The following is a 24,522-nucleotide window of genomic DNA, read 5'->3' as shown; positions in this document are numbered from 1 at the left end:
CTCGTGTAGTGGCATATATTAACACAACTGTGGCTTAGATGCATATAAAAGCAGGGGAGGAAACATGCTGAAATTTAGATGAGTGCCATGCCGCCACCTTTATTGATATACAAATAGGATTAAAGAATACAATTTCTTTAGAGTTTTGAGTATATGAAATAATGCAATTAAATAAAACAGTTATAAAGTAAATAAAAGTTCAAAAGTCAATTTACAGTTTAACCACCATATATTTATTATTTTCAAAAATATTTTTTGCAATACAGCATTTATCAAAAATCATAAATCATTTACACACAAATATACTCTTAGTGGGATATGTAAACTTTTCCTTATTGAAGGAAACAATTCCAAACTTTTGTTCGTACATCTCTGAAGCTTTGGTCCTTGTAAGCATTTATAATTTTAAAAGAATTAATAAATTTCTTAGTTCATAATGATAACAAAAATAATTTTAACATATATTACTATAAGATAAAAACAACACAGAATATATTTAAAAAAAAAGGACTTCAAAACTAGTGAAAGTATTATTTTAGTTTTAGTTTTTTGAACAATAAATTACTTTTCTTCAACTTAAAATTAAGAAGTAATATATGACAAAGTTATGGACAAAATAATTCTTGAAACACATGTTCTGATTCACACAGCAGTATGGGCAAAATCTTCCCCACATTTTTGGAGGCTTACTACATTGAAGACAAATATCTGGTTGTGACAAAAGTTTTCTGCCAAAAGCGTTCTTAATAAAGTTAGGGAACAAAAACATGAAAGCAGTATCTTTGGTGCAGGTAGGAATCACCACCCAAATCTATGATTTTCTGCTAACGTTTTGGTAGTTTTTCAAAGCCTTCACCCAGAAAGTTGGTAGCAGCGATTCTAAAAACAGTTCAACCTCATTTCGGATGTCCTGTCTGCATTATCCTGATGGAACTTTTTTGTGCTGGAACTCAGTTCGATGTTTTCCTTGATAGCAGGGTCAACAAGGACTAGCATTTGCTGTACATCTTATTGTCAAGGATTTTACTTTTTCCCAGATACTCTTTATGGATAATACCATGGCAATTCCCCCAGATACAAAGCATGACCTTTTTGTCAGTCAAATTGTGCTTTGTGACGCTGGCAAGGGCTCACCTGGACCAAACAATCCCCTTTTCAGCCTGTGTTGTTAAATTAAATCCACTTTTCATCATAAGAGACAATTTGATCCAGAATTTTCTCCTTGCACTGATATTCGAACAGATTAGTGCAGGCCCAAACATATTTGTCCTTATCTGCTTGAATTAGCTCATGCGGCAACCAGCATTTTAACTTGTACGTCAAGTTTATATGATACATAGTGCAACTAATGAACATGTCAGCAATGTCTAACTCCTTAGGAAGCTCTCAAGTGGTTGCAGACTTTTCTTCTTCCACAAGTTCTCACATGCAGGTCTCGTCAACATCAGTACAGAGTCCTCTGCTGTCTAAATGTCATAGTCCTTGTTTTTGAACTTTCGGTACCAAACCTTCACAGTGTCATATGATAAAACATTAGCACCTAAAGATAAACACATGATTTGGTGACATTCTGTAGCTGACTTTTTCAACAGAACTGGAAGTAAATGATGCTTCTAATCTGGTAGCATGATAGCTTCATTTCAGACACCTTGTGCTTAATGATAACAATATTTTTTACAAATTTCACAACAGTGTTCTAAAGCAAGCCTCTTTCAAATGCCAAAAATTGTATGACAAAATATGATTAAACACACCAACGTGAACTGTTTATGCAGATGATATTTGAAGTGACAGAAACTTTTGACAAAATTCAGGACCAGATCGTTACTTATGATGAAAAGTGGATTTACTTAAACAACACAGGTAAAAAAAAAGAGCTGGGCTGCACACAGTGAACCTGTTGGCAGCATCGAAAAGCACAATTTGACTAACAAAAAGAACTTACTTTGTATCTGGTGGGATTGCCGTGGTATTATTCACAAAGTATCTGGAAAAAGGTAAAACCCTCAACAGTACAGGTGTACAGCACAATGCTAATCTGAGTTGATGCTGCTATCAAGGAAAAACGTTGGACTGAGTTCCGCCCCAAAAAGGTAATGTTCAATGAAGATAATGCAAGACCACGCATGTCTGCATTCACCAGCTGGACTCTGTACTGACTCAAATGGGATCTTTTGCTACACCCAGCATATAGCCTGGAAATCGCTCCTTTCGACTTCTACCTTTTTTCACACTTGCAGATACATCTTGATGGAGCTATCTTCCATTCTGCACAGGGCATCTGAAATGTGGTTTATCTGTTTTTGGACTCGCGGCCACCAAGTTTCAGGGCCAGATGCTCTGAAAAACTACCAAAATGTTGGCAGAAAATCATAACTTTAGGTGGTGATTACTAACCACACTAAAGGTACTGCTTTCATGTTTTTCTCTAACTTTATTAAGATGGTTTTTTGGTGGAAAACTTTCATAACAACCAGATATAAGCAGTTACTATACTAGTGTGCTAAACTTAAGCAACAAATACATTTTTCAACATACAGCCATAAAATTGCTGAAAAGGGCTTTTTGTGATCAGTACAATGAAAAGCGAATTCAGTAGAAAGGTGACGCTTATGCAAATATCAACATGGCATTAGAAGGAATGCTAGGGCATGAGTCAGGAGCAACATACAACAAAGGAGTATGTCAAGAGTCAGGGTGTGCACGGCAACCTGAAAAGAAAAGAGGAAGGTTCATTTCCAGACAACCTTCTAGAAGTGAAAGTGAGACTGCACATGCAATATGGCTGCAAGAAAACAGGATGCTTTTACATACAGGAGACTGATTGGCAAGTTTTAAAGAGAGGCACAATTTGATGTCTGTCATCCAGGGATTTAAATTTAATAAAAGTATTATTTCACAAGCTTGGATAGCTTCTAACAATAGGTACAGCTGCAAGAAAGGTTGGTGGTAGTCGGCCAAGGAAAATGATAGTGACTGATGCCTGACATATTGCCCTGAAGGTGAAAAGACACCAAAATAAGACAGCATGCAACACTGCTCAGCAGATGTGACAGGAACTGAATGATGGGTATCCCGGGTTAATGTGACCAGACAGCTTCATAAAGGTGACCTATTCACCTGCTGTCCTGAACACTGCATACCATTAACAGCACCCCATAGGTTAGACTGTTTACAGTGGTGTGGAGAACATAAAGAATGAACACCTCATCAATGGAGTCATGTTTTCTTTACTGATAAGAGTCATTTCAGTCTGACAAACAATTCTCTGTGCCAGATGTTATAGACTAACACACTTCTATCCCACTAACATCAGGGAAAGAGACCAATGGGGAGAAGCAATCCTTACATGCTTCTATGGGGAAGCATTATGATGAACAGATGGATGGAGCTCTATATTTTTAACAGTTCATTTACCAGAGTCGGTTACTGAAGTCATCTTCTCCACATGCACTTTTTACAGAGTGCCACTGGTCCCGACTTTGTTTTTATGGATCAGAATGCACAATCACACACGACTCATGCTCTTGAGAAGATCATGGAAAGCTAAGATATCCAAAGAATGGACTAGCCAGGGTGCTTTCCCAGTTTTAATCCCATTGAACATTTGTAGGATATTTAGGGATATGCCGTGGGCCCAATCTTACCCATCAGAGAACACTAGGCAACTGAAAGAGATGCCCGAGCCTCCAGAGAACACTAGACAACTGAAAGAGATGCTCGAGGAATGGAACCTCTTACCCTAAGAACTGTTAGAAAATCTTGTGTTGAGTATCAAAATACAGTGCAATGCAACCACTGCATAATACGGTACTAAATAGCAATTCGGCGATTTTGCCTACGGTTCTCACACTCACATGGAGATCATATCACTTGGCTCTTTGGTTTGTTGCTATCCCTTCTGGCTAGACAGTTTTTTTTTTTGTACCAATCCCATACTGTTAATAAAACCTTTTACTATTCATTCCATACTGCATGAGTACTATTCATTTTTTTCCTCACTATTTTTTTCCTCACCTATATTGTGCCTCTGTAATATGAATTTCCTATCTCCCAGTTGATATTTTGTGAAATTACTGCCCAAATCAGAAAAGTTGCTTAAGTTTTGCATACTAGCGTACTTTTAGGAAGAAATAGGGAAATTCCCAAATTAAAATGAAAAGTATAACACACTATTGTCATTTTTGATCAGAAGTTTGCTTCATATTTTTTCTTTAGCATACACACACATATATATACTAGCACATACAGAAATTCAGTTCTTGTAAAGTCATACAGAATATGAAAACATAGTTACATGGAAATATTTATTGGAATGGATACAGCAATTGTTAAATTACTTTTCAGCATATGCAATACTGAACTGAGACATTTGCCAGATTTTCAAGATAAATATTTGCCTTCCTCTGCCACATAATTCTGCTGCCTGGGATTGGAAAAAGCCTACCTGCACCTTTTCATTGTTTAGAAAATACTGGCTGGACAGAAATTTTTTCAAACGTAAGAAAAGATAGAAATCACTTGGGTGAGAACAGGATTATAGGACTGGATGGTCAATTATTTTCCAATGGAGATCCTGCAGAAGATGGAATGCCCATTGGGCTATATTTGAGCAAGTATTATCATGGATCAACACAACACCTATACTAAGCATCCCACATCAGTTGTTCTGGATATGCTCCTGTGAGATTAATTGTTTGGAACGCAAACAGTCTTAAGGATAAATTAGATGAATTTACTGATTTCATAATTGATAATGAAATAGACATCTGTCTTGTCTCTTAAACTTACGCCACTCCGAGCGATAGGTTAACAATTAAAAACTACAGATCTTTTCACTGTGATAATTTACATCACAGGGGGGAGGCGTTGTCATATATGTTTATTGTAACTTATCGTCTTGCTTAATCGCAACACATAGAGCTCACGGTTACGAAATTGTTGTGGTCTCAGTGCAGCTTCCCAGTTATGGACGTACAAACTTTGCTGCAGTCTACAATTCCCCAGATAATAAACTTACTTCTAATACTCTTGCCAGCATTATCCCAGATGATGCTTCTTTCATTGCAGGAGATGACTTCAACAGTAAGCACTCTGACTGGGGGTGCAGAAAGACAAACTACAATGGACTAATTATGCAAGATTTCCTAGTATGCGAATCATCCAGTTGCCATTTTTGTACTGCATTCTCCTACTTATAGGCCACTTATTACTGGCCATACTCCCGACATCCTGGACTTTATTATTTCGAATGCGGGCATCAGCATAATTATGGAGGTGCATGAAGTGCTCATTTTTGATCATCTTCCTATTGTGACCATCTTAGGAATTTTTAATGAACCCACCGATAAGTTCATCCTCCATACTGATTGGAGACTTTTTCATAATATAGTCAAGAAAAGACTCCCGAGATTCAATCCACTTAAAAGTGTTGCAGACATTGATATGGAAATTGATATGTTCACTACTTGTCTGCACGATGCATACCAAGAGGCCACAAAAGTAATCCTGCAGACTAACAATATTACAAGGCTTACCAGAAATATTCGAGAGCTAATTAAACAGAAACAGGGTCCGGAAGTGCTGGAATCTCTCCTGCGACCCTGCAGTTAAAAATTAACTGAATTGCATCAGCAAGAATATTAAAAAAGCAATCCATGATTTTAAAAGAGAAAAATGGTATGATAAGATTGAGAAATTAGAGTCGCACAGTGACTTGTTTTGGAGCTTTATGAAAAATCTCAAAAAGACCCATGAATGTGCTAAGCCAATTACCCATAACGGTCTTGTTGTCTACTCTGATGCTGAAAAATGCAAAAAGAAATGCAATTTTCACCCAATTCAAGCCCTGTGGATGTCAGCTTTGCCTCCATAGTGAAAAATAAGCTTATGGATTGGCTTATTGAACCAACTGCAGTTAATATCTTTAGTCTCACCTCCCCAAAAGAAATTGTAAGCATTATCAAGAAGCTCAGGCTGAGAAAAGCTCCCGGTATAGATGGAGTCAGTAATTACATGCTTTGTAACTTGCTCCAGAATGCAGTCTCTAAACTTGTAGGAATATTCAACGCTTGTTTTACTCAGTGCTACTTCCCGCAGCATTGGAAGATTGCAAAGATTTTACTGCTTCCAAAACCAAGAAAGGACAATACCAAAGCTGAAAATGTTTGAAAGAATCATCCTCGGCCATATGAACCCTTATATGCACCTTCTACCTGATTTCCAGTAAGGGTTCAGGAAGAATCTTTCAACAACCAAGCAACTTCTTCGACTTATAGAATTCGCAGGGTCTGCCCTGCACCATAAATGTTGCACTGCCATCCTCATGCTGGACGTGGCGAAAGCCTTTGACCTCGTTTGGCAAGAGGGACTTATCTACAAATTGATTCAATTAGAGTTTCCGAGGGAACTCATTCTGCTATTGAAATCTTACCTTTCTAATAGACTGTTTACTGTGAACTGTGGTTTGAGCTACTCCACATATACTAGGATTAAAGCCGGTATCCCACAAGGCTCCTGTTTGAGACTGGTGCTCTATTTGTCCTACACAGCGGACTTTACTAAAGCAAATCTTAGTAGCAATATGATTCTGGCATGCTATGCAAATGATACTGTAATAGCTGTCAGATCAATCCACCCTAACAGAGCCATTAGCATTCTTCAGGACTTTACTATTCAAATTGAAAACTGGTGTGCTAATTAGAGGATCTCCATCAATGTTGCGAAATCTCAACTCCTACTTATAGGGTGCAGAAGACTCCATAGTACCTCAGTGCAACCTCTGTATCTTTTTGGACAATGTGTGCCAAGAGTTAATAATGAGAATTATATGAGGGTTATACTCAATCAGACGCTCACCTGGCATACTCACATTAGACATGTTGCTGGTAAAGCCTTAGCAGCTGCTAATCAGCTATATGTCCTGTTAGGTAAAAACTCTGGACTTAGCCTTATTAGGAAACGTCATATTTACATTGCAATTCTGCGTCCCATCATGAGTTATGCTTCACCGGCTTGGGCCGCCGCTTCTCCTGCTAACATCAAGAAGCTGCAGATAATGCAGAACAAAATTTTGAGAATTATTACAGGGGACCACTTTTATATCAGAAATGTTCTGCTTCACAATGATCTCAAGCCAATGGACGTCTACTTGCATAGACTCAATGATAAGTTTTTCAAAAAAAGGACTCCTCACTGACGCAGAAAACTTTAGTGCCACACTGAATGACTGCATGGATCCGAAGGACTTTACCATTCGTCCATTTACTGCCCACAGATTGCGCGACCATAATTTCGTGACCTGAGCTATTTCATCTCTCATGCATAATTGGAATGCGTTCTTGAAGTCATAAGCTTGCATTTATTTATTTGTAGTATATATTGTTTGTAACATATTCCTGTATATACTTTTCATGTATCTGTTCATCCGTTACTGAGTTTTCTGACCATTCTAGTATTTCACATTACACATTTTCATCTTGACTGCCTCCCTCACTAATTTACCTACTCCCATATGTCAGGTTTATTTGTGACTCCTTCAGGGACCATGGTCCCCTTTCTCCTTCTTTTTCTCCTTCATTGCATCCTCCCATTGTGGGAATTCATATGATTGCTTCCATGTGAAGTGCCCTCAGGGCATTACATCAGCAGAGCTTTCGACAGCCAAGTTTTCTTGGCTAAAAAAGCATAAGCATTCAGCATTAAAGCATTGTTCTGGATAATCCACTGCAATTTTCGCAGGGTTTGATATCAATAATTAGTGTTTACCATTTCATCTCTGTTTTGGAAATTAATAAGCAAAATATCCATTTTGTCTTAGAATACCATGTACATCAATTTTTTGGAGAGTGGTTGGATTTTGTCCTATAAAAGAATCCACTGTGGTGCCATCACATTGATCTCTGCTTGGTCTTCTTTGGTTAATTCCTTTAGGTAACTGACCACACAAGTGACTAATGCTATATATAGAAAAGAGTACAGAATTTCTAGAAGCCAATTCCTGCAGTCCTGGAACTGAACTCAGAATAAAATGCAAATGCTCAGTTATCTTAGCCATTTAGTTAGTGACATATCTTGCTGAAAGATACTGGAATCCAGCATTTGAAAGACAACAGCTTTCCAAATAATTATATTCTAACATATTCTACTAGCAAATTATAAAATGCTTTTAATGTGAAAAAAAACTTTTGAATTTTAAAATTTAAACAAAATTATCATTAAGATCATTAGTTTGCATTTTCATACTTGTTTTAAACAGTTTTAGCCTGATTGGCGATTTCTTAAATAGTATTTCAACAATAACAGCATAAAAATCTGTAACTGAATATTTGTTACCTTTACTATTATGATGAGATTTGCGTGGAATAGATTTAGGAAGATCTAATGCTTCACATATTTTTTCATAATCCAGTAACCTTTCTTTTAACTTCTGCTCATGTGCTACAAGGAAAGAAATAAAGAAAGAATTTACAAGCATTGCCAGATATCTAATAATGTTTAGAATACAATAACACATTAACAATTAGAATTTCGTAGTAACAACTACAACAGTAACAATTAGAATTTCATAGACTCTCTAAAGGACATAACAAATTTGATCTTTTTTACTTCATATACACTATTTTTTTTAAAGTGCTTTACTCTCTTTAGTTTCTCTAATATTCTAAATATCATTCTCATGATTTATGGGTTATGAAAAAGAAACTGTATTAAATATCCTACATATCAGGAAGTTAATAAACATTGGACATTACTTGATGCGCTAAAATGTATTTTAATACATTCAGATTTTGTACTAAAATGTAGTTAAATACATAATTTTTTTCACATTAAATATATACATTACAAACATATATTGTAACTGAGCAATACCTAAGAAGTGTTTTACAAGTGGTTCTAAAAACTGGTGCCGTCTCAAAAAGCATTTTTTACAAATATGTCTGTTTGACTATATAAAACTCATTCAATAAAAATACAATTTGCTTTTATCAAGAGAATTGCACAAAATGGTTATAGTTCTCAAGATTTCAATCAAATACATTATTCAGATCAAAGCAATTGGATTATTTAGATCAAAATTATTTAGTAACCAAAATTATTCAGATTCAAACATTTTTTTATTATCTATATTTATTATTTATTGATTCTTGTTGTTTGACTTCTCCAATAATCATTATTCGGTGTGCTATTTTAATGTAAATTATTTTTTACTTTGAAAATTTATTGAGAAATAAAATATTTTACGTTTTTTCTTTTGGTTGATGAAAAAGATACCAATCATTAAACTTAACTGATTAAGTTCATTGTGATAAAAATACTCACACATGATTTCAGAATCAATCTAATCAATTTGGTAAAATTAACTTTGAGAGTATTTTATATTAGAAAAGAAAAAATTGCTTCTTCTAGATTAAAATTTTTGAAGAACATATTTTCAATTCTCCATTAAGATTTTGCTTATTTTATTATTCAAGTTTAAACCGGTCATCAATTGTCAATGAATGAGGTCATTTGAAAATTACATTCAGCATATTTCTTAGAGAAAATAAAATGTGATATTAATTGCAGTACATGTTCATAATTTGACTTTCATTTATAATTTTACCATTCAATATAATTATTTAAATTTTATGTAGTTAAATATGCAATATAAGCATTTATTCAAAACATATTACCTGTTAAATGTGAATTAACAAACAGAAATGATGTACCAAAGAATGTAAAGCAAATTGCAACTGCTCCTTTAGTTTTCACCATAGATACAGGTCTTGTAGCAACACTAGCATCTTCAGGTTCTAAAAAACAAGAATTTAATTATTTCATATTTGTTAAAGAATAGTCCCATGCTCCGGAATGATAAGAAAATAAAATAATATTAAAAATAATCTCTCAAATTTGGAACTATTTCTCAGAATATAAATAATCATTGATAAAATAAAAGGAAAAAGAAAGAAAAAAAAAAAAAGAACTTTTTTTATAGGATCACCTTTAAGAGCCTGTGAGTAGTTATTTTCAAAGATTTTATATTATATCCTTGGAATTCTATTTGCTTCTGTATATTATATATATACAAATACAGTGCACATAAATTACTTGAAATATGAATGTTACTAAGTAAATGATCAAAAATTAAGTGTAGTTATTAAATGATAAAATGAGGACTCATTTATTTCTTTGATGTGCAGTGGTTGCGCACTCAAACCACCAATTTTCAAATTGCCCCTCCCCTTCTTTCTGAAATTTTTAAGAGAAAAGCGAATGATTACTTATCTTTTAGCTCTAATTAATACAAAATGACTGCAGAACCTTACATTTTAGTACATCAAATCAAATGCCCTATTGCTATAAAAATATAGCAAAAAGTTAACTGCATACATAAACAGCCTGTATACATTTGGAGCATTTGCTGTGTGCATTAGAGTATATGGATTAAACATTGCGTGACAGTGCTCACAATGCTCTAAAGGCTTAGCGATCGCACTCTGAAACCACTGCTCTTCACATGTGTTTACTGCTTTCAAATAGGGGTGTTTATTTTTATCCAGTTATAGATAAGGGACTTTGAAAGCATAGTGTTATTTGATTACTAAACAATATATGCACCTGCCCAGTGAAAATGTCTTCAATTTCCAGAGATTTTTCTCCGAGTTCAACAAGCTTGCTTCCTATGCTAGTATTGTGATTTTATAAATTATTTTTTGTTGTTTAAATATAATGTAAATACATGTTTATATAATTAAAAATAGAAATCGTATACAAGTTTTATTTAAATGTAGAATATTTTATTAATATTTTTTTCAATTGCTGAGATTTAAAATGTCTTGCAAAGGGCTAGAAATAACTGATGCATTAGGTCTACTTGACGAATTACCTTCATCAGAATAATGGTCTCTGAGGATGAAAATGATGGAGAGAGAAATACCTTATTTGACGGCATATAAGATGCACTTTTTTTCCTAAATTTGGTCTCAAAAAAGTTACCTGCGTCTTATACGTGAAGGACACAGGTTAACTTTCAATACTGAATGCTATTTTTAGCCTGGATAAAGGTCTAGACGGACATAACTTTTTCTACATCTGCCATAATTATATTGCACATGCGTGAAATATCTGTTGCCAAAAAGCGCCAAAGCTTGAAGCTGATGTCGAAGTTTGAACAGGTTCGACGGTCACTTTACGTCTATGCAGCCTGCAGGAAGATCAACTGAAGACTGCTAAAAAACAAAAATATGACCTTCGATGCCCAGCTCCACCTTGGCCTCAGGCATATTTCATGATAGGCAACGTTTTCCTTGAATCTGTGTTTTTTTTTTTTTTTTTTTTTTTGTTGTTTCTGCTTTTTTTTTTTTTTTTTTTTTTTTTTTTTTACTATGTTTGATTGCTTGCCGTTCATTCATTTATTCATTATTGAAGTTTACATATCATGTTCAAAATAGCTTGCCATTTGTTAATTTTCCTTAATAAAAGTATGTTTGGTAATTGCATTCAATGATTGTTTATTTGGCTTTTACGAAACGTGAGAACTAAAAGAAACCACATTTTAAGTTATTGTGGTCAGACTATTGAAATTTTTTTTCCTTGTGTGTGGCCTTCTAAATAAGGGTGCGTCTTATATGCCGTCAAATACGGTACTTTTTTGCCCTCCTGCTTATGAATATATATAAGATGAAAGTGATGATCAATAAAAAAATGACATAAATTTACCGAGTCCTTTTGGAATCATACAGTGGAACTTCCTTTTATTAATCTAAAAGGTAATGTGGGATATAACACAAAATATAATTAAATCAATTCCCAAATTTCCTGAAAACTATGATCCAACTGAAGAAATTACCTTTTAGGGATTATTTTAATCTTCTAATAGTTATTTTTAATTTTGAAACCTTTCCTTTAAAATCTTGTTTCCCACCTACAACTCCCTACCAGAATGAGTTTTCAATATCATGTTTTAGTAAATGAGGTAGAACCAGTATTTAATGGGAAGTTCATTCACTTCTGTAAAAGAGCTCAGAATTTCACAGTAGAGCGTCTCTGCCTTTGGGCCATGTCATTGCTTTAAGCCTATCTTACTATGGCCGTAGTCTTATGTGCCTGTTAATAGTTACCAATGAGGCTTAATCATGGGCCAACTCGGTTAGTTATTTCTGTACAGCTTTGGCTTAGTTAGAATTTAGTTCCTTATTTTCTGTCTTAAGTTAAAGCCCAAATGAAGGCTTTCCTGCGAGCCCTAGAGGTGCCATCTGTCAAATATTTCTTTGAGTGAACAAAAGGATATTTTAACCCTCCTTTGGACTTGTCATTATAGTTATATGAGGTTATATGAGCCAAATAGTCACTACACTCTTCCCCAAGGTTTTAGTAGTCAAGGTAACATAAATTAACTAGAACTGTATAACCTCTATGGAAGATGCAAAACCCATTGATAGATTTATGCCCTTTTTGACTATTGTATTCTTAGAAAAGTTAATTTTTGACATTAATTTATATGCAACTCAAAACGGTAAGCTGTTTTCACTTATAACTCTTCAGGAAATAATTTTTGGGATAAACATTCTAATGGGAATTAAAAAACTCTCAAGCTATCGAAGCAAATGGTAGTAAAGAAGTTTTCATTGATTTTACACAATTTGCATTTAAATGATAACAGCCTAATGCCAAAAAGAGAGGGGGGAAAATGTTTATCAAACTTTAAAAAACTGGGCCCCTATTGATTCATTTGTCAAAACAATTCAAGACCAGGAAAAAATCAGTCGACTGACAAATCAATGATATCTTACTGCTTATTATATGCATTTTGAATGACTGGCGTATTTTTAACTGGGATTACTTTCTGTCAGCATTCAATATATAATGAAAGTGTTTATAATGGTGACATCAATAAAATTTTAAAAAAAAATGATACCACCATTTTTTACTTTTTTTTTTAGTAAAAAATGGTGGTATCATTTTTTTTTTTTTTTTTTTTTTTATTTTATTGATGTCACCATCATAAACACCTTCATTATATATTGAATGTTGACAGAAAGTAATCCCAGTTAAAAATATGCCAGTCATTCAAAATGCATATAATCAGCAGTAAGATATGAATGGGAAAGGAAGGATTTGTACCAAAGCAAAAAAAAACACCCCCTATTAGCATAAAAAACCACAAACTTCATGTGCCAGATGAAACGAGATTATAGAACACAGAACATAATGCCAGTAAAATGCAAATTCTGGCGGTGTACATTTTGCAGGACAATGGAGAAACCTCATACAAGATAGCGCAATTCATGTGCCAAAACAAGACACATGTGCGAAACGTGCAGTGTTGGTCTATGCATGTACCAAAAAGACAAAACATGTTTCGAACAGTTTCAGAAAAAAGTTCTCTGACATTTAAAATAAATCACCGATTTTTTTTAATCCTTTACTAAATTTATTTTATCCATTTATCTGAACGTTCTTATTATGTATATTCTTATGTCTTCACTGGTGCAGAAAAACTACATAAATGTTTATTTTTTCACTTTTCTGACGATTTACACTGTAAAATAATGTAAAAAATTTACATAAATGGAATTTTTAAATACATTTTTTAATTCAAAAATTTCCTCATTATTGAAAATGCACATGGAATAAGGGAAGTTTATTTTTTCTACTACCTCATTAAGTTTCAAAGTCCTAGACACATAGAGTCAAAAGTCGTTAATTTGGACACCCATAATTCGGAATGACCTATAATCCGGACCTCAAAGCTACAAACTTTCTGCGCATGCGTCCGCAGAAGACCTTTACGCCTGCGAATATGCATGTGCGCGTGAGCAAAATACGTTTACGAATGCGCGTTTAATGTATAACGGACGGTATAAGCTAAGCTAAAATTATCTAATTCAGTTAATGTTTCAGATTGCGTTGTTCCTTAATCTTCGAATTGGATTCGGCTTATTATTTTTTGCAGACTGTTAGAGCAATTTTATAAAAGTAAGCTTGAACTTTTGATTATGTCAAATAGAATTTCTGATATATATTTACTAATATGTAAAGGATCTACAAAGCGAAAGTATGTTTCGAAGTCCATTAAAAAAAAAAGTGGAATTGCTACAAAAAATGGATAAAGGCATATCCTTTGTTTATCTAAACTTTAACGTTTGTTTATCTAAACTTTGTTTATCTTTAACGCTGGGGCAACGCGCAATGAATTGGAAGTTGATCTGTCAGCACTATCCTTATCTTCAGGGCAGATGTTTTTATTTTATTTGGCTTATAATTCCTTACTAAATGTAGTATTTCATATCGATGTACTCCGTCTTTGATATGATTTAAATCAAATTCCTCGTCATTATAATTCGCTTCCGATAGCGAAGAAAGTAAAGTAAACAAATAAATATTAAGCTGTTTTTTGTAAATTTTGATACCCTTTAGATAATAATTGTTCTTTATTTCATAAATTATGGTTTCATATTTTTAATTTCATAATTTCTGCATGCCATTTTACCAGATTTAAACTGATGATCTATAATCCGGGAAAATCGAAAATCCGGAATCGCCGAAGTCCCGACGAGTCCGGATTATCGACTTTTGACTGTACTAGTTTCACACTGTGACCACCACTCACACATTAATTTTTAAATTCATATATTATTTGTCTCTAGGATCATAATATTCTATTTCTAAAGTCTAATAAGCACACAAAAAATAAAAAATTAAAAATGTGTCTAAATTAACAAATTTTAATAACCTTAAGATTTTCAAACCATTCAATGCCTTAGCTTTCATATCAAGGAATATTTTTTTAATAAACATAAAAAGGACAAATGATAAAATTTTAATAAAAAAAATGCATAAAAGAAGGAGGACAAATTTTGCAATACGAACATTAAAGGTCAAGTGAGGACAAATTATAAATTTCTAATGAAAATGATAAAAGTTGCACGAGGGAAAATGATAAACACATGGAAAAAAAGATCACAAAAACAACATGCTCTTAACTAGAAAATAAAGATTAAATTTCTGAACAGATTTTCTTGAAAATAACATTTACAACATAATCAGAGAAGTCTGCTTTTAACATAATGTTACAATCTTTTATTTTATAATATGTTTGATTATGAAAGATTCTCAAAGTGCTTGATATATGAAAACCTCATTCCAGTAGCCCAGATGGTATAGTGGTTGGGGAAGCCTAACTGTGATACGAAAGGGCCCGGGTTCGAATCCCAGAGAAGTCATGGATGTAAAATTGTCTGTCCCTTTATAGGTGGTGGCCACCTATTAGATGTTTCCACAATAACATGGCCACCACTTCTGGCCTTAAGTAGTGGCCAATGCCGTTATGAGCAAGCGCCCGACATTGGAAAAAAAAATTTCCGATCTATAACACTTTTCAAGTGTTCTACAGTACTTTCTGATAATTTTTTATATCTAGGAACTATTTTTACTGTCATATTTAAGGAAAGATATGCCCTCATCATTCTAAATATTCAATTTTTAAATTAAGTTTGAATAGTTATTTCTTTATCTGTTTTTGGTCTCATTTCCAAAAGATACCAATTTTTGTTAAAACACAAATATCTTCTGGAAATTCCATATGCATAACAAAATGAAGTATTACTGATCGTTAATGAAATTTCTATAGTGTCTGGTTCATAAGATTTTATAGATAATAAATGTTTTTTTTTTTTTTTTAATTTCCTTCAAGAAACTTTGAATTGGCACTTAAAATTTTGTTAGTTACAAATTTCATAAATCTATAGAAATGCCAATTTTGTTGAGATTTAAAGGTAACAAATTAAAGAGAGGTATTTGCATAAAACGAAATAGCAGCTTTATAAATGAAACTGTTCTTTGTGGCACCTTCCTTATTTACACTGTAGTCATTAGGAATTTTGGAAGCAGGAAAGATGAAAAATATGCAATGCCTTCGCCGGGAATCGAACCGCGGACCTCTCAATTATGCACTGATCGTGCAGACCACCACACCACGAAGGCATGCCAAGATGGTGTGAGAAATACCTTATATAATCCTCCTTTTAAAGGGCGACTGGGGTTTCTAAGGCACCCAGTCGCCAAATCCAGTGAAGAGTCATCATCCACCACCCATTTAGTTCGGACACCACTCTAGAGACATTAGGTATTCTGAAAGCAGGAAAGATGAAAATATGCAACGCTTTCACCGGGAATCAAACCGCGGACTTCTCAATTATGTGCTGAGAGCGTGCAGACTACCACACCATAAAGGCATGCCAAGAAAGTGGGAGAAATACTTTATAACACAACTTCTGAAATTGGTTAAAATTTAATTTTTCATATTGGTATTTTCATTATCAGTTAATTTTATAGCAGGAGGAACATAAAATTTTCTTGATTATATTATAAAATACTATTATTATAAAGAACTGTCCTCTATCAAATTCGCTTAGATCAGCAGCCTTTTCCATCAATCAGAAAAGTAAGTGCAAGAATGATTCCTTAGTTCTCCAGCAGCAGTTAAAGACCATTCCCACTTAATTGCATGCACTCCATGTTATCCAGACAAGTTCAATGAAAAAAGTGCAGATGGTCATAATGTTTTGGCTTGTCAGTGTATATATACATATAATGCAAAATAAAATACATAAGACATTAAAAAGTCAGCCCACATTCAATTCGGAATAAAATATATGCAAAAACCAGAAGCACAGTAGCAAACTGGAAGAAAAGAGGGCAAAACATGTCAAAACCAAAAATGATATAAGAAATTTACAGCTTTCACTGCATCATCATCAGGAGCTTGGTACAGAGAAAGAAGCAAAAAAATCAGCTTGTTTCTGAATGAATAATGAGACAAAAATTAAATCTTAAAATACTCTTAAAAAAATTAATCTGTGTCTTTATCAGTCAGACTGAGACATACATTACTTTGACTGTTTTCTGGGATTATTTTTAAACTTTGTGTCTTTACTGGTTCAGAAATGGGCTTTCCTTCTTTCTTTTTTCCATTCTTCTTTTAAAGCTCCAACCCCTTTGATGCTACAACAAAAGATGTAAATTTCTTATTTTCATTTTTTGCAAATTTTGACCTCCTTTTCTTGCAGTTTGCCACCATGCTTCTGGTTTTTTTCATATGGCTTATTCCAAACTGAATATGGGATGAATTTTAAACATATTCTTCATTTTAGTCCCTTCGAAACAGCATGTTCCTGAACTAAAAAAAAGGTCTGCAGACGGATGTGTCATACATGCATCAGTCTCAAACGTCACTAGCAGCCGGATGATGCAGTAGTGAATCGCCACTTGAATTGATCTTCTAGAAGGGTGTGGCATATTTGCACTTTCAAACATACACATTCTTTCAAAAATTTTTTTAATCACTAGATGGCACTCCATGTCCACTACAGTTAGCTTATTTGAACCTTGTGTTGTTGACCTTGTGTATATGAAGTATTTTGATTCTAGTGATTCATATAGATGTACAATCAGATGATGTAAAGTACACAAAATCCAGTTGGCTTCATGTAATATAAACACTGAACAATTTCCAATGCTTCAATTTAGAAGTGATTGCAAATGGAGCTGTATTTTTTTTAGGTCTGGTTTGTATTCAGTTTGCATCTTCTTTAAATAGCAGACATTCATCAGCATCAGCATTTTTGCATCAGCTAACACACTGTTACACTAATAGTGTGATGTCTAAGAGAAAGAAGTTTTTAAGGGAAGTAGAGTATATTCGAATTGTAAAATCTATAAATTTATATCATCAGCAATAATGATATTGCATATAAAGCTTTATATGCAATCTATGCATATAAAGACTGCTGATGCATTTATATCATCAAGCCCATGAGTGACTATTTTGATACCAAAAGCTATAGATTTAAGTGAGAATAGCGAATCTGATACCGAAATCTTCTCAGAGACTGAATTGGAAGTTTGTTTTGCTTTCACCTCGCAATCCAACAGAACAGTGGCTACTCTGTCAAGAACTCTATCTGTTAAGTAATTCAAGCCTTATGAATTGATGTGAATTGCAGAAGTAAATTTAATTCAAAGTTATGTGAGTAAAATTCATTTTTTTACTATTTTGTTTCGATAATCTAATGAACATACTAGTTGAAGAAACTAATAATTTCTATGAACAAAAGATGAGTGAAAATCCATCGTCACCCAAAATCAACATATTCCTCTAGATGTGCCTAAAATGAGGAGATTCCTAGGATTACTTATTTCTGTTGGTATGGAATTAAAAAGCTCAGTCTGAAAATGTGTTTTATAACTAATGAAATGATAGTGACTAGATTATCACACACTGTCTCATTTCTGAATCATTTATTCTATAATATTTGATCATATACTGTATTACGTTTTACGAATGTTTGGATATAGATTTAAGTAAGTTTTTTACAGCATTTCATCAAGATGAGTCAAATATTTTATTTTGCATTTAGATTTTAATTATTATTATTTTTTTCAGAATATCTTGATATTCTGTATTTATGATTATATTACTGTTAGATACCATTACAGGGGGAAAAAATCAAACAATTGATAAAAATAATATTTTTAATGAAATTTTTTTTAAAGTTAGTCTTACCTATATGAAATATCCCGTCTTGCAAGATCGTACTGCTGCAACAACACACCGTCTCCAAGGTAACTGGCGCTAAGCGGCATGGCATCGCATAAGAGGATTAACTGCTGATGCATATATGATACACCCATCGTTAAGGGGTTAATTTGTTTTGCATTCCATCACTTTTTTTTAGTGCATAACTGGATTTGGTTTTCAACTGCTTTTTACTTTGTATTTAGTCATTTATATACATATAATAATTTAAGTACTATTATTAACTAAATTTTCGCTATTTACTTCACAACTGCCCATGAATATTACTTTTTTTTTTTTTTTCAAAAATTGCCATTGACTCCATAAAAAAAATTGTCTGTGCCAATGCTCAAACACTTAATTCACATATTACGTCTGAAAAATTGTTCAAGCTCTCAACTTATTTTTAAAAAATAATTTTGTATTTCAAAAACTTCTTAATTTTAATTCTTCAATTTATATACCCATAAAATATCTAAAAAGATGTTACACAGATATTGAGCCATAAATACATATTTTAAATTCCTTAATGACTGTTTGGAAATACCAAATTGTTCTTTAAATTCTAGATGATGTAATTATGCTTGTTGCATAACATATTTTTCCTTTTCGTATTAAAAAAAAAACTATCCAAAACTGCATACATTATAAAGAATTGTAGAGCATGCATACAATTTTATGGATTGAATCGGTAAGAATAAAGGGGAAAGTAAACAGAATGTTATTTAAGGTTCAGGGAATGGCAATTAAGGAGTAAATTGATACTAGAGGTCTTCACCTCCACACCACACTGCTTAAAAACGGGCACATTTGGAAAATAAAAGAACATTAAATAGTTTAGAGACTAAAACAACAACAATTATGTAATATAATGCAAAAATTGTTTATTAAATATAATAAAAGAAAGTAAAATAAATAAATTATCTTTTTTTTTTCTTTTACCTGAACAAAACCAAATTAGATCCCGTCTCAGAAAGATAGATAAATGCAAAACACCCAAAGAAGAAGAAGTAAAAAGAACATGGGAAGGACCTAGTGTAGTCTGTATTAGTATCTCCCATTCAGATCTATAATCAGAAATAATTATAGTATAAATTATTGGAAAAATATACATATATTTATGCATTTTAGAATAGTTCAAATACCATATTTCTATGAATGCTGTAAACTATGATTGATTATATATGTAAGATAAAATTTAATTAGAAATAGCCCCTTAAATATCATTTAAATTTGGTTATTTCCCCTTTCTAAAATAATAATAATAATAATACTAAAACTTTCTAAACTACACTCATTTTAAAATTAGTCCCTATTACAACATTCATGTATAATGTTTCTGAAGCATATACCAGGGGTATTTGCGGGACCCCAAAAAATCCCCTGAAACTTTTACAGACTTACTACCGACATTTTGGAGTTTCGAGAAGGGGGGGAGAGAAATGAAAAATTACAATTATGAAGTATTGAATGACCTAATTATAAAAGTTCAATGAATTACTTTTTTTGCAAAATTAATAACCATAAATTTTCAAACATATAAACTACTACATTTTATGTAAATATTTTAAATTACCTGAATTAATTCTTTAAAAAAAATTATCTAATTTCTGCTGCTTTTTTTTATTTTCTGATGTTTGTGGGCTTGTCTTTCTTTTGTGATGAACTTCATAATTGCAGGAAGGTTGACTTTTATTTTCCTCATTTACAGTTGAAGAAATTTCCTCGAGAACTGCACATGCAAGAAGTAGAAGCAGTTTGCTTTTCTGCTAATGTAGAAGGTTTTTCAGAGACTTTTATAGGTGACTCATCTGAAATAAATGTTTTTAAGTCCTCTTGATATGTTTTCCAACTTCTGTTCATATTCAGTAAGAGATCTTTGCGAATTGGATCAGTCATTGGATTTTTTTAGCCATATTTTTCACATGAGGTTTCTTTAGAAGCCATTAAATCATATTTAATAGTCTGCACTGCATCTAGGGAATCAATCTTAAGAGAGGTTCTATAGTCAGTGACAAGTGTATCCATTAAGTTGAATGCACTTTCCACTAATGGGCCATGGAAGCAGCTAAGGCAGGCTTTGACCAATTTAGCCAATGTAGGATACTTATAATCATTTGTGAAATCATCTTTTAAATTAAAAACTTTAGACCAATATTTATCAATTGTACACTTGACTTGATTTCCACTTTCATCAGATGTGTAGAGCATTTCTTTGGTGATATCAATATCACTCTGGTATAACCTTATTTCAGCTTCTACTTTTGACTTTTCATTATCACTAAAAATATGGGACATAAAAGATGATAATTTTTCAAAAGCTAATATTGTACTGGTTTTACCTCTTAGCTCTGGATCTAATTCTGTAAAACTAATTAGATATGAATTTTTAAGGGGTAATTTCTGTTTCATATGCTGTGCTGTATTAATATAAGCTTTCATCAGAGAAATTTGGAATTCTTTTGCTATTGGATGATTTTTTGATAATTTCTTCAGGTGAGTGGAAGCTTCTGCACCAGTAAATATTACTTTGCTAGGTAGATGGAATTCTGGACTTGTGACATCAACCTTCAATAAATCATTATAAGATGTGCACTCTATATTTTCTGGCTTCATTAAAAAAAGAGAAAAATTTTGCCATCAATTTATAAATACTGGAATGTATTAAATGAAGCATTGGTTTTTTTGTTTCAAATAATTTAATATATGTGTTGAACTCTGGTAATACTGCTGAATATAATGCCATATGTAATAAAGTTTTGTTTTGCATAACAAATAACCCATTTAGTATTCTTTTTTGCCGAGCTAAAGCATCCTTTGTGAGTTGTTGGGAATGCAAGCAACAATACACCCCTTCAACAATTTTTTTCTGAGCTGCAGAAATATTTCTTTTATTGTATACAGTTTCAACATAAGAAAAATAATCCCCTTTATCAGTTTTATCCAAGTAATGAAAATAAAATGCAATAAGAGCATCCCACAGATATTTGATTCTTTCTAAAACACATAAAATGTACACCCACCTATGGTCTGGTCTCTTCAAGGGCTTAAGTTTTTTAATGGCAAGGGATTCACAGATTTTGAAAAAATTTTCTCTTTTACTGCAGCTTTTCATATCAAAATAGATGTCATCAAACAAATCTTCTAAGTATCTATCAAAACATGAAGCAAATTTTTTTGCACAGTTATTAGCTGTGTGACATGTGTCACCATCAATATCTAATAAGTAGGGTGCTTTGTTTGATCGTAGTCTGGTTTCAACACCCTTTTTTTTTCCACGCATGGTGTTACATGAGTCCATTAATACACTAATTAAGTTTGCCCATGGAATATTATTATCTTCAATAGTATTAACAACTGCTTTAAAACCAGCTTTTGAATTGCAAGATTCCATCTTTAGAGATGCAAAATGATGAACTACAACTTCATTTTGATTGTTGTCATAAAACTGCACCAATATTGCCAGTATACTTTCTTGAGCATTGCTAGTACTTTCATCCAAATTTAGAGAAAATGGAGTCTCCTTTAAAGTTTTAATGATATTTTCCTTAATAGTTTTTGCGAGCCCATATTTCATCTTATAACATGCAGTAGTCCTGGACATTTGCAACGAGTTTAGTGCCGTCTGATCGCGGCTCAACTGTTTGCAGAGTTCAATTAAATTGGGAGCTACATTGAAAGAAAGAGAATTCTCAGCGATAAACGAAGTTATTAATTAATACCTCTTGGCATGCTTTTCTTGTCACTATATCCAATGGCCGAGCATCAGTCTCAAGTAAGTCATCAGTATTTTTTGAATTAGCATAATTACTTAAAGTCATTGAATGTCTAATGTACTTTGAATATTTTATGTGCGTCACAGTTTTAGAATGACTGTGAAAACCTTGAATCCTTCCCCACCATACTTCATAAGTGAGTTACAAAAAACACAATATGCTTGTCCAGCAATATTTATTTTCTTGCACCATGTGCTGATGGTATCCCCATTACCATCTCTCCGTTCAATCCAATTCCACCTAAATGCATTCCTTCTTCTAATTGTATAATATCACTATTTATATCGAGAAATTTCATACTGAAATTCTTTTGCATACATAAATAAAAAAATATTTCAATAAACGAAACGAAAAATTTACACGTGCATCAATAAATGAAATGAAAATTTTACACAGCGGAGAAAAAAAAGTTGAGAAGCGATCAATGACAAATAGCTAATACGGCGAAAAATCCCCCCTTCTCTACTTATTTGCGCCACGCCAGGAGAGATAAGACCTTTGAACCCAGAATCACGTGATCGCACATCTGGTCGAACGAAGTCTCTCCCTTTTTTTTCTGTCGCGCCTACTTGCCAAAAAGAATCCAGAAGAGAATGTCCGAGAACCAGGGGAATGAGTCATAACTCGCAATAAGGAAAGAACAAAAAAAAAGTTTTTTCTACCTTTTCACGCATTATCACTGCCTTTGAAGAAAGAAAGGAAAAGTTTTCACCACACACACTGACCTCGCGTTTTCTGCTTTCAAAGCAAACAAAATTACCCAGATCAAAATAAATAATTCATTATTAGCCCTACTTCCTTTTGAACGACCATCCCCGGAATTTCCGGGTATCGAAGTTCAAAATCCCCGGAATTCCGCGGTTTCCCCGGAGCACAAACACCCCTGATATACTTATATAACAGCTACAAAAAAAAGAATATTCAAAGCAATGCAAAAGATACTAATTTATACATGGATAAGCACCTTAATTTACATTAACATTACATTAACCAAATTATAACAAAACAAATATTTATATGCATTAATAACAATGCTCCTTCCAATTAAGAAAGCATATATGCTTGTGTACCTTGATTGCATACTTTCTTGAATACCAACAGCATATATGTCAGGTAAACTCGAGATATCAAGTGGTAAAAGGAAATCATCAATATTCTCGGGAGGATCCTAGGTGTCATAGGAAATGACTTAAAATTATTAGACAATAAAAATTTAAGTAGTCTTTATAAAACAATTTTAAAATATCATCACTACTTAAAATATGAATTTAATTTACTGAATTAACATGCAGAACAATTCATTCACAAACTGCACTTTATTTTAAAACTGCTATGTATGAAGACTGTTTTCTTGCTTTTATTACAGAAAGCAAAGTAGTAATGTAGAATGTTACTAATTATAATAAAGTCTGATATAGCAAAAATAAAGGCTTCACAACTTTTTAATAAACTTCTAGAGAACCTCCTTTCACTAGCAAAAAACTTAAAATATTGTAGAATAGACACATTTTTTCAGGATACGCAGATATTACCATTCCAAGTAGTACTGCCTTTCCAAGTCCGCTTCACCCACAAAAAATATTTATCATTCTTTTACATTTCTACCATAATAGCTTTTATTACAGCTGTTTTAAGTGATACAAAAATCAATATATTTTTAATATTTTGTAATATAAAATTAATTTAAGTTTGACTGTAACATTTTAAATATACATCAAAACAATGTACTATGTGAATCCTTTTATAAACATTTTACTGTGGCTAAGTTTAATATATAACACATATAACAGCCATTCTGTTATGATAAATATAATTTTATCTACACCGGTGAAATAAATTAAGAGAATTTGCATATTTTATCAAATTGAATAAAAAGAACTTAATTAAAATGAAAAACCACTGCCTCTAGATAAAAGTGAAAATCGTGTACGGCAAATATGTAAGCGTACACGTGTGTGTAGGTGAAGCCAGCAGAAAAACAGGCTTTATAAGCGCATGGAGGGTGACAAGAATTGCATTTGCTAGTACACCTCGGCAAATTTCTTGGTGTTATCTGGTAGCAATTGGTTAAATTCACATCGGAATAGTAAAAATGAGTAACCACCAATGTTAAGATGATGGAATGAGGTGGCGAACTGTGGGGAGGCTAGAGGCAGGCCAATCGCAAGTCCAGATATGCAGAGA

General features: G+C 33.0%; 1 protein-coding gene across 2 annotated transcripts in view; it reads right to left on the bottom strand.

Moving 5' to 3' along the window:
- Positions 1–24,522, bottom strand: part of INPP5E (Inositol-3-phosphate synthase) — a 107,990-nt gene that overhangs the window by 56,575 nt on the left and 26,893 nt on the right. Inside the window, exons 3-7 of one of the 2 annotated variants that reach the window (XM_085814476.1) lie at positions 23,409–23,506; positions 19,505–19,629; positions 9,675–9,794; positions 8,335–8,439; positions 217–2,711 (exon numbers count right to left, since the gene is read on the bottom strand). In XM_085814476.1, the coding sequence (XP_085670602.1) occupies positions 2,686–2,711; positions 8,335–8,439; positions 9,675–9,794; positions 19,505–19,629; positions 23,409–23,506 (474 nt within the window). In that variant the 3' untranslated portion in view covers positions 217–2,685. Of the gene's footprint in view, positions 1–216; positions 2,712–8,334; positions 8,440–9,674; positions 9,795–19,504; positions 19,630–23,408; positions 23,507–24,522 lie in introns of those variants that run through there. The other variant, XM_085814467.1, reaches the window with a different exon arrangement.

The sequence above is a fragment of the Stegodyphus dumicola genome, chromosome 1 (assembly GCF_044657685.1).
Source record: "Stegodyphus dumicola isolate Sdum_Otavi_A_Nest chromosome 1, ASM4465768v1".
Classification (NCBI taxonomy): Eukaryota; Metazoa; Arthropoda; class Arachnida; order Araneae; family Eresidae; genus Stegodyphus; species Stegodyphus dumicola.
Note: the sequence above shows the minus strand (reverse complement) of the source record. Positions and strands in the feature narration are given on the sequence as shown.